Below are 12,157 nucleotides of genomic sequence, written 5' to 3'. Positions count from 1 at the left end.
CAGTCATATGTTTAGTTCTCGAAAGCAGCAACATTTTCGGTGGAATTTTGATTGATTGGCGATTATTATCTCACAACATACACACCGTCACTGAGAGCCTTCGAAACTTCAACTTCATAATGGTGAAATAATGAAACTTTGTTTGTTTCTATGAACGTGGGAGAGTGAAAATGTTACATGGAAATATCACTTTTATTCGTCTTTTTCAACAAGATTTCACAAATGTTCACTCGACGCTATCACATTAGTCTCATATTCAGCGGAAGCTCTACAAAAATGTACGTTTTTCATTGATAAATTACTTTCTGAAAATAGCATTTTTACATGGATGCGGTGGACAGTCAAAGATAAACACAACGACTGACGTCACTATTTGCGAAATAGTTATGGCAGCGCATGCTATGTCGCTCGAAACTCGACCATCTTCATTACCTTTCTCCCAGGACATTGGTTCAATACAATGAGGTACATATAGAGGTGGAGCAGTAGGCGAAGTATATCTGTATTGGCAAGCAAAATATCGTGTCGTAATCATTTGCATTCAATATGGAATGTATATGGAAGATACAAAACAATGTACAAAGTACTCACGGTTGCATGATAATTTGAGCCAAAATTCTCATGAAATCATTCAACTGGTTGTTTTCTAACAGATGACAATTATATCGTGGCTTATTTCGATTATTCATGTGGTAAAAAGGTCCAAAGAGCAGTCGTATGCTTAGTTTTCGAAAGCAGTAACATTTCCGATGAAATTTTGATTAATTGGCGATTATTATCTCACAACATACACACCGACACTGAGAGCCTTCGAAACATCATCTTCATAATGGTAAAATAATGAAACTTCGTTGGTTTCTATGAACGTGGGGGAGTGAAAATGGCACATGGAAGTATCACTTTTATCCGTCTTTTTCGACGTGATTTCACAAATATTCACTCCGTGCTATCTCATTAGCCTCATATTCAGCGAGAGTTCTACAAAAATGTACGTTTTTAATTGATTAATTGATTAAATTACTTCCTGATTACTTCCTGAAAATAGCATTTTTACATGGATGCGGTGGGCAATCAAAGATAAACACAACGACTGACGTCACTATTTGCGAAATAGTAATGGCAGCGCATGCTATGTCGCTCGAAACTCGACCATCTTCATTACCTTTCTCCCAGGACATTGGGTTCAATACAATATCCAGTCATTGCTTTGACAAATGCATTGGTTCATGACAGAGTTACAGCGTTCCAAAAATCACCCAAAATTTACGATGTGGCATTCCGCTACTTCATTTTTCTAATCTAATCGAGCGCGATTAACCTTGCCTTCACTCGGCGCGACGCTTCCAAAGCTTTTAACACACTTCGATAGGCTCTCCTGCTTCACATCGTGTAGTATAGTAATCAGTGTATGTAGATGTAACGGTGTAACGGTATGGTTACGTCCCGCGAAGGGAAAATCATGCAATAAGTGTAATGGTCGTGATCACTTCGCGAAAAAGTGCCGCAAACGAAAGCATCAAATGCCACCCGTTGCCAAGCGTGATGATATCTCGAAGGTGGTTCGCACAAGTCATGAGGTCCGGAATCAAGGTTCCAGTACTGTACACCAGATTGTTGATACCGACACTGAATATGTATTCAACGTGACGACCACCGACAACGATGGCGAAGTACAATGTGAAATAGGAGGCGTTACCATTTCGGCTGTAATCGATTCAGGGTCGAAATATAATCTACTGAGCGAAATCATTTGGCAGCAGATGAAGTCCAAAAAGGTGGTTGTGAATAATCAAACACGAGAGGTGTCAAAGATTTTCAAAGTTTATGGCGGACAGGAATTAGTGGTACTCAGTGCATTCACTGCAACCATCAAAGTGGGAGAGAGAATCACATCGGCTAAGTTTTATGTTGTAAAAGGAAATGGAAAGATTCTGATTGGTCGCGATACGGCAACGGTTATGGGAATCTTGAAGATAGACGCTGCGGTTAATGAGATTAACGCGGAAGACAAAGCTAGTCCTTTGGGAACCATAAAGGACGTTGTCATCGACATTCCCATCATGACAGATGTTGTTCCAGTCATCCAGCCATATCGACGCATTCCTGTTGCATTGGAAAAGCTAGTGGACAAAAAACTTGATGAATTGCTGAACAAAGGAGTTATCTAAAAGGTGAATGAACCTTTCAAATGGGTGTCTCCGGTTGTCGTCGAGCCCAAAGGAGACGACGTGCGCATATGCGTGGACATGCGACGGGCTAATGAAGCGGTGCAAAGGGAGGATCACCCATTGCCGACGATTGAGGATTTTCTTCCGGATCTCGCAAAGGCAAAAGTTTTTTCAAGGCTCGACGTAGAAAACGCTTTTCATCAGGTGCACTAATAGCGATTAACTGAATCCAAATTGACAGTGTTGCTAAACCGATCGATTTGAAGACTTTAAATTTACGTTAGAAATTAGGTAGTTTTGATTCACTTCTTGCTCACTTAATTTATGAGACATTTTTCTGAAATTTTAACCCAATAATTTGAAGTTAGAGATATGGTGAACTGTCAATTTGGTTTGAATTTTCAATAAAGAGAGTACCTTAAAATATGGTTACATTGAGTTTTATTTTTAGGTGGAAATATCTCAGAGATCCAGAGAAATAACAACAGTTATCACACGCAGAGGTATACGTACAGGTATACTCGCCTAATGTTTGGCATCAGTTGCGCCCCCGAGCTATTCCAGAAGATTATGGAACAAGTGTTGAGTGGGTGCGAGGGTTGCATAAACTTCATCGACGATGTAATCGTACACGGATCTGATAGACAGGAACACGATATACGTTTGGAAAAGGTACGTCGTAAATTAGAAGAAATGAATGTGAAGCTCAATGATGCTAAATGTTTGTACGGAGAATCTAAGCTGATTTTTTTGGGCCATATTTTGTCTTCGAATGGAATTAGACCCGCTACAGATAAGCTGGAATCAATCCGTAACTTTAGAGAACCTTGTTCCAAGGAAGAAACTCGAAGTTTCTTGGGCTTAGTCAATTATGTGGGCATGTTTATACCGAATTTAGCGACCTTGACTGATCCTCTTCGGCAATTGACTAAGAAACATAAATTCATTTGGAAATGGGAGCATCAGATAGCCTTAGATAATCTGAAACTTTCCATGGTAAATCCTGCAACTTTGGGTTACTTTGACGTTGATGATGGCACTCAACTGATTGCTGACGCAAGTCCTGTTGGTCTTGGGCCGTTCTCATCCAGATTAACAACCGAGGCCCAAGAATTATCTCATATGCCAGCCGTAGTTTGACAGACGTTGAAAAGCGATATGCTCAAATAGAGAAAGAAGCCCTCGCATTAGTCTGGGCCGTCGAGCGGTTTCACTACTATTTATATGGTCGTTCGTTTGAATTGATCACAGACCATAAACCATTGGAAACGATATTCGGACCACGATCGAAACCCTGCGCGAGAATTGAGGTGAGTGGTCCGATTGCAGGCGTATAAAGTAACAGTCATTCATCGGCCAGGCAAATCTAACATAGCTGACCCCCTATCACGGTTGGCGGTTACATCTAAAGTGGACGGTAAGGCTCTGGATGAGTATACGGAACATTACGTACATTGGGTGGCTTCGAATGCTGCTCCAGTTGCTTTGAAAATGACCGATATTGAGCGAGAGTCGGAAATGGATATGTCAATCGGAGCTGTCAGGACTGCTCTGCAAGAGGGCGTATGGAGCGATGATGCAGCTCCTTTCAAAGTATTCGAGAATGAGCTATGCTTCGCTGGAAAAATATTATTGCGTGGAACACGAATGGTTATGCCGCAGAGCTTGAGAAAGCGAACACTTGACCTGGCGCATGAGGGTCATCCGGGCATCTCATTAATGAAGCAACGACTATGGTGGCCTAAGCTAGATGCACAAGTTGAAGCATACGTCGAAAACTGCCGAGGATGTATACTAGTGTCGGCCCCTCCTGCTCCTGAACCGATGAAGGCTAGATAGAGAGCTCCCATCTGCGCCCTGGCAACACTTGGCCATTGATTATCTGCAAAGTACGTAGAATAGAAGGTAGTCTCCTCCCTGCTTTGTTCAAGTAGTGGTAGGCAAAGAAAAAAAGCAAAAAATTGTAATAAACCATCGATTGAATTCATATAAATTCGAACATTTTTGAATTTTTTTAAATTGTAACAAAAGAACTGTCTCAAAATATGTTTCCAGGGGATGAAACAACAGTTAATCATTTTAAAATTAAAAACAGTGAAATTATCGCATCTGTATTATGAAAATAACGCAAAAAACGATGAACAAATGTGTGGAGAGGTTATATCAAAGCAGTGTCGTTCCCGCAATTTGATAATATGATGAAAGATGAACACTGCTGATTTTTTTGTCTTTCATTGAAGCATCCATCATGAATCATCGCGACGCTTTCATTGGTCTCAGTTTGGAGTGTTCAGCCGTAGTGGGGCCACTTAAGGGACCAAATTGGCGTTTCTGGAAAACGAGAAAAACATTTTCTCCATCCCGGATCATCTTCCGAAGTGATTGCAAATAAATATTTTGCACTTTCGCAAGAAGTGAATGTATAAATTTGGAATTTCGTGTGAAACCATTGAAACGGAACGTTTTGGAAGATGCAAGAAGTAAATGCATGGAACAGCTGAAAACTTCTTCGATTAGTTTATCTCATCACAATTTATATAAAAAAACACACTTACCTCCAGTACGAAGACGTCTTCTTTGCTGATTATAGGTTAAAACAGTATCCCCAAAAGAATCCGGCGAAAAATGAAGCGAACAAACAAATATGTTTCGCGTATCGAACGAGCTTTTGTATTCGAAAAAGTTGCACTTCGACATATTGCTGGTGTAAACAAACACTGTTCAGTATGGAAACGATAAAAAATCACATCAAATCTTACCTGCAGTGAAAATGCGGTACACTATCGTGATTATCGTCGGCTCGACCAACGATTTGGTCACTTTTTACGATTTTTTGAACTTTTCAGAACAAGAAATATTGCAAAAACTTCCGAACATCGAACAAATTGAGGATTGTTTATTACTATCTTCTTTGTGTGCGCGCTCCGTGTGTATACACAGGTAATATCACTTACCTTCTATTCTACGTACTTTGGATTATCTGGGCCCACTACCATCAGGTCATTATTTGTTGGTAGTGGTTGATTATTTCAGCCGTTATATTGAAGTTGAGGCTATGAAGAAAACAGATTCTGCTGAGACATCAAGCGATTGGATCCGAAATTTGCTCGCTTCGGCAATCCATTTTCCATCACAGCAGACAACGGTCGACAATTTATCAGCGAGGAGTTTGAAGGTTATTGTGTTTCAAAAGGCATCAAGTTAATCCATACAACTCCATATTGGCCACAACAAAACGGTGAAGTGGAGCGCCAAAATCGATCTATTTTGAAGAGACTTACCATTAGCCAGGCAACCAATGTAGATTGGGAAGTGGAATTAAATAAGTATTTATTGATGTATCGATCCACCCCACACTCTACAACCGGGGAAACACCATCGGAAATGCTTCTGGGTTACAATATCCGTGATAAGGTTCTATCGATCCATCAACCGAAGGAAGTTGATGAGGAAGTTGTTGGTAGGGATAAGGAGGAGAAAGATAAGGGGGAATCATATGCCGATGAGCGACGTAATGCAAGACCGAATCAAATTGCTGAAGGAGATGCTGTACTGTTTAAAAAGATGACGAAGGCTAACAAACTGTCATCGAACTTTGATCCTGAAGTATTTAGAGTGGTCAAAAGGAAAGGCGGAGATGTTGTGGTGGCTTCAGAAGAGTCTGGAGTCGAATATCGCAGGCATGTTTCTCATTTACAGCGCATTAACATCGACAATGAAAACTCAATCATCAATCCGAATACGAACCAAACATCAGCATCATCAGCACCAACCCCATCATCATCTTTATCGACAACAGCAGGTCACAGCAACGGAAAACGGACAAGGACATATACAAGTTCTGAGCCAAGAACTAGGAGGACAACACGACAACCAACGTATTTGCAGGATTACATTCATCATGGTTAATTTCTATCTGTGCTCAAATTATAACAATATATAAAAGAAAAAGAAAAAAAAAACGAGAAGAGTAATGTAGTATAGTAATCAGTGTATGTAGATGTAACGGTGTAACGGTATGGTTTACGTGTGTGTGAGTAGATGACTGAGATGGGAGAGTACACATAATAAAGGCAGAAGTAATTTGGACAGCAACAGTTAACAACGTGTTTTACTTTCTCTCCAACGTTCTTCGTTACTACACATCGCATAGAAACTCCTGTCTCTTCCTCTTGCGGTATCGCACCGCATGCATCCCCTGCAAATGCAGCGATATCTCTTATGCTCAAAATCAATTTCAAGATAGCGTCTTTCCTGCTTGGCGTCCGATGATAGGATGTGGCCAAGCTAGAGACGTCGGTTAATTGTTCGATTAATTCAAATAATCGAATATCTGAAATTTTAATCGAGTTATTTTGTATCGAATGATTCAAAACCAAAATATGAACACAACGAATAATGGCCACTGTAATCGCGATTAATAAAAAAAAAGGAATCTTTCTCAAGGTTGACGCATTTTTAGGTTAAGAATTAGGCTATATATTTTTTTAATCGAACGTCCTTTTTACATCGACAACCCGATAGACCACGCGACCAGAATGACAACGTGATACGTGATTATTACAAAAATAAATATTCGCTCGATTCGATCGAATATTGAAAAATTCCCCAACGATTAATCGATAATCGAATAAATGAAAAATTTAGACATCACTAGGCCAAGCACCACAATCGTTCACTTTATATAGCCATATAGTTAACGTTGTAGCGACCGCCTATATTTATTCATAATCTCTTTTTCAACCCCCACCTTCACCTTGTCCATACGTTTCGCCCGCACCCGTGGTTGCTTGTAATGAATAGCTGTTCGCTGGGGGAGCGCAGACAAAATGTATGGGAAAGTAGGGAATTCTTTCTTCCAATTTTTCATCAATTTGAACTTTATATGAGCTGAGAACCCGTAATGTGTAGCACATAAACAATTGCTGAGGATATTTCCTATCAATGTGCGTATTTGGAACCAAAATCCATTCATTAATTGAGGAGGTATTACCGTTCAAAAACTGAACACTTTTTCATACAGAAATATTGAAATGAGCCTCCATATTGAACGGTTAGCCGTAGTCCTACGTCAAAATTAATTTTACACGAAAAACTATACAAACATTATTATCCTAAGACCAACTGTTCTCGAGATAGAACAAAATCTATATAAAATCATATTTGTTGAAAAAGGCCATATGCGTAATAGCAAGAAAACTCAACCATAATGGAATCGTTCAATTTTTATAGTATTGGGCTATGAACGTTTAAGCATAACCCCTATCTATAAAAGTCATAGGATCATAAGAAATAGCTCGGTCATTCACAGTTTACGTGAGTTATTTTCAGAATATGTATTTCAATGAAGAAGAATGATATAAGTAAAACTATATGATGCACCCTCAGGCAGCTCAATCCGTTTATTGATAAATACGGAATACTCTGGTTTGGCGAAATGTTTTAAAAGTCTTGAATGTGGAACAGTTTTCATTTAATTTAGAATGTATCGGTGATTATATTTGTAAAAGTATTTATTATTCGTGTCCACGTGGACAAAGTCTATACCCCTTCCCCCCTCTACGTGGACAAGCGTGGACATTTTCATAACCCCTACCCCCCCTAAAGTTGTGCACGTGGTTTGTGGACAGCCCCATGCAGCAACAAATAAAAGATTCCAAATGCGTATAACTCGAACATTTCTTACTGGATCGGAAAGATGTTTGCATCAATTGATAGAGAATATTTCTACGCATCTATCTCAGTCGATAAAATGTTATTTGTAAAAACAAATTGTAAAATATCGAGCGCTTTCTAAACGCCTTAACTCGCACGTTTCGATTGGCCCGATTTACGGTTTCCCCAACACAGCCATCAAAAACCAAGGTGCCTTACATTACATGGTGTTTGTTAAAATTCTTTATTTACACATTTACAAAGCTGAATTAAACTGAATTCGAAAATTGATTGTTTATTATAAAATTATTAAATTATTATAATAAAATCAAAAACATGTGATTACTAAGCCAACGGTAGTTCCACGACAACCTTGCGGTTATATGATAGATATAACCAAACCATTTTTTACATTAAACATTTAGTATTTCAACATTAAACATTTAGCACACTATTTAAAACAAAGAATCATGAAAAAGAATTAACTTGTTCGGTGAGGCTGGGTCCTGAATTCCGTGTGGAAGATTTGGCAGTGCTGAGACAACTCAACTCTGGCGTCTGATACGAGTGTCCAGGATTGGGTTTTGCGATATTTTTCTCGTTGAGAAAAGCCGAGAATTGTCGTTTCTCTCCGATGCTGCTATTGCGAATTTGCAACGGTTGATGATTGTACGATGACTGTGGTTATCTCTCTCCTATTGCGTTACGTAATTTGGATGATGAGATGTATCTACTCGTCCAGGGCCGGATTCTTCGTCAAACAGAGTATACGTACTTGCAGACACAAACTTTTGTACATATTAGAATAACATGTTTTTCTGCGTGTAAAACTGTAGGCCACATGTCGATTCCCGGTCCAGTAATGCCTGCTCATGTAGATTTACAAATTTTAGACCCATCGATATAAAATACGAGTGGTCCTCAGCGAGTTTTAGGACTACTTTCTTCAAATTTCAAATAAAAATTAGATTTTGACCTACCTCACGTCGATTCAGGATACATCTAGAGAGAAGGCTGCCTCGTTTTGTGGATGCCAAATGACTTCTTGGTTGTTTACCTGACTTATCATCTGCGACCTCTTCCCGTTTGGATCGTTCGACTACGGCGGTTAATGGATGGTTCTTCTTCTTTTCAGGTATGAAAACTAAAATAAAGGAAGTTAATTGCTTCAACCATGAAATGAGGTTTGTTTACCTTTTTTTTACTATAATACTGCAGCCATTTATGGGAGCCCTCTGCCAGAAAATGTTTCCAACTTTGGTGAATTTTTCTTCTGAACTTACCGGTAGATCTTTTGTGGTACCAATTGCTGCGTCACGTCTCAAAAAACCAATGTCAAATGGGATGTGATATACCAACGGCCAGTTTGAAGTGCACTTCTTCTTTTTTTGTATTCAATATTTGCATATTTTATTCAATGTTTTTTTGCTTTTATTTTAGTTTTTTTTTTAATTATTATTCAGTACGTACGATAATAGTAATCTATGTATTAAGGTTTAACATAAACAATTGTCTCTCCATTTGTTTGTTTTCATATATTTGTATTCCACTGGGTCTTCTCTTTCCCTCTGTCTCTCTGACTGGGAAGATCCCAAATAAGTGGGGTTGGTTAGTAGTTTTATCATTAATTGGCATACCACTTTGTCAAAACTCAGCCACAACTTGCTATGCGCATGCACTTCTTCAGAAACCAGTAGGGTTCATAATAGTGTAATATTAATAGTTCAGGTAGCTTTTCATCGCCTATTATCCCACTGTGGGGTGGTTTACATCTTTGCGAAACATTGAAGGATAGTACAGAGAATTTTAACTGATTCGTGTGCGCAAGGAAGGATTTTTTTTTATCCAAAAAGGGTAGGGTTAGTAACTGATGAGCTTAGAGCTCGAATGGCAAAGATAAAACGTTCCAAATTTTAAAATATACAGTTAGCTCTCTGCGCATAGGGGGACCTAGGAATCAAACAGTTGATCATAATTTTGTAAACGCAAGAAGAAGAACGTATACCTAAATGCTATTCTCCACCGTGTCATTCATTCGCTCAGCCTTTTGCAGCGTACAAAATTTCGCTCCGAATTCGCTTCATTTAAAGCAATGTAATTATTTTGTTTTGTTTGTTTCCTGTCCATAATACTTATTTTGCTACTGTGTAATTTTCAAGTATTGATAATTTTTCTGGTTTTGTTACATCCTTTATTTTCACTTTAACGGTTTAGAATACGGATACGAGCAGCTCTCAACATATGGAATACAATGCGACATTATATGAAAAGTGTAGCGCTTTTTTTTTGCTTACCTACCCTGCGCTGTTTGTTTTGCACATTTCTGATGGCTAATCCGAGACAGAAATTCACCGCCTTTGCGCTCTGCTAGTTTAGTAACTTGATCAAATCCCATTATCACAATTGGTTAGTTGCTGAGATATTGAAGCTTGCTGACAAGCGCGGCACGCTTGCGGTGATCCATGCTCGGATGAAGATTTTGCAGTGTGTTATCTATTGATAGCTGGTGTGTGGAATTATTATGTCTTATGCTGCCTGCTGCTTCTGTATATTCGTATCCTCATTTTTCCCCCTTTCAAGTGATAAGATGTGTTTATTTGGCTCTACTGCTGCTGCTGCTGCTGCTGGATCAGTTCAGCACTCCACCGCCTTCGTGTTATTGATTTGCAAACGATATTTACAAAAAATATATATTTGCAATCGCCCGTTGTTGATAGCGCGTTGTATGTGTGAATGTGTGTTGTATTGTATGGATGGAAAATATTAAAAGGACGAAAAAAATAGTAGTCAAGGTGTGTGCCAAAAACAAAGTATGCTGTGTTGTGGTGTTTGCTGGTTCGTTTTCTGTCTAGGCATGCTGCGTTTGTGGGTTTGCTGCTGCTGTTGTGTTTTGCTTAGCGGACGCGCGCCGACGAATGGATTTATATGCGCGAGAGCAGATTTAGATTTCGTTTGCCATCAAAGTGACCGGTTTGATACGGCCACCGTCGCCCTCCGACACGAAACGCTTGCGGCCTCTGGAATGGAACAAAGAAAATAGGAAGTTAGTTGACGTTGTCCATTATCTTTTGCTTGTGCTATAATCAAATATCGAATAGGAATCGGTGGAAAGGCTAGATAGAATATTCAGCTTCATTAGAAAGATTAGTTCCAAGCAGTGCTGCCACACTTTAATCTGTACCAGAGGGATTAAAAATCTTTCTCGTCTGTACTTTTTCTTCAAAAAAACTGTACCATCTAAAATATACGTTGTAAAAAATATATCTATATATTATTAGAATGAAAAAAACTCATTTATTAGCAATTCATTCGAGTGTTTGATCAGAGGCTTCTCGTCCCCCTGTTCAAAACTTCAAAACGTATATTATTTCACATTTGTAAAATGGATGAGGAATTATCGAAGGTAATATTAGGCTGTCAAAAAAGTCCTGCGGTATTTCCGCGAGGTGTCGTTGTAAGCGCGTAGTTCTAGTTGTATTCATTGTATCGAGTCATACCATAGCTTGTTGGAAAGGTATTTTTGCGCTATAATATAGTCCTTGACAGTGTTTTGTTTGGTTGAGTCGTTCGTGAGTTATAGTGTCGCAAATATGGAGCAAAATAAAGAGAAAATCCGACATATTTTACAGTACTACTATGACAAAGGCAAAAATGCATCTCAAGCTGCCAATAAAATTTTAGCAGTTTATGGACCCGATACAGTTTCCATTTCCACCGCACAACGATGGTTTCAACGTTTTCGTTCTGATGTAGAGGTCGTCGAAGAGCGCCACGCTCCGGAAGGCCTGTCGTCGAAAATTGCGACAAAATCGCTGAATTAGCCGAGAAAGACCGGCATAGTAGCAGCCGTAGCATCGGCCAAGAGCTGGGGATAAGTCATCAAACCGTTATTAACCGTTTGAAGAAGCTTGGATTCACAAAGAAGCTCGATGTATGGGTGCCACACACGTTGACGCAAAAAAACATCTTTGACCGTAACGACGCATGTGAATCGCTGCTGAATCGCAACAAAATCGACCTGTTTCTGAAACGGATGGTGACTGGCGATGAAAAGTGGGTCACTTACGACAACGTGAAGCGCAAACGGTCGTGGTCGAAGCCCGCTGAAGCGGCTCAGACGGTGGCCAAGCCCTCATTAACGGCCAGGAAGGTTCTGCTGTGTGTTTGGTGGGATTGTCAAGGAATAATCTATTATGAGCTGCTTCCCTATGGCCAAACGCTCAATTCGGACCTGTACTGCCAACAACTGGACCGCTTGAAGGTAGCACTCATGAACAAGAGGCCATCTTTGATAAACAGAGGCCGCATTGTCTTTCATCAGGACAACGCCAGGC

General features: G+C 39.6%; 2 protein-coding genes across 3 annotated transcripts in view; one reads left to right on the top strand and one right to left on the bottom strand.

Annotated features, from left to right (window-relative positions):
• The first annotated feature begins 1,520 nt into the window (after nt 1-1,520).
• Nucleotides 1,521-2,168, top strand: LOC129761559 (uncharacterized). Its single transcript, XM_055759295.1, has one exon. The coding sequence runs from the start codon at nt 1,521-1,523 to the stop codon at nt 2,166-2,168; it is 648 nt and encodes a 215-aa protein (XP_055615270.1).
• Nucleotides 2,169-9,531: 7,363 nt separating this feature from the next.
• Nucleotides 9,532-12,157, bottom strand: part of LOC129764613 (programmed cell death protein 4) — a 42,282-nt gene continuing 39,656 nt past the window's right edge. For both annotated transcript variants that reach the window (XM_055763873.1, XM_055763881.1), the window contains one exon: nt 9,532-10,840. In XM_055763873.1, coding sequence (XP_055619848.1) covers nt 10,765-10,840 — 76 coding nt within the window. In that variant the 3' untranslated portion in view covers nt 9,532-10,764. The remainder of the gene's footprint in view (nt 10,841-12,157) is intronic.

Source organism: Toxorhynchites rutilus, chromosome 1, assembly GCF_029784135.1.
Source record: "Toxorhynchites rutilus septentrionalis strain SRP chromosome 1, ASM2978413v1, whole genome shotgun sequence".
NCBI classification, from domain to species: Eukaryota; Metazoa; Arthropoda; class Insecta; order Diptera; family Culicidae; genus Toxorhynchites; species Toxorhynchites rutilus.
This window is presented reverse-complemented; position numbering and strand designations above follow the sequence as displayed.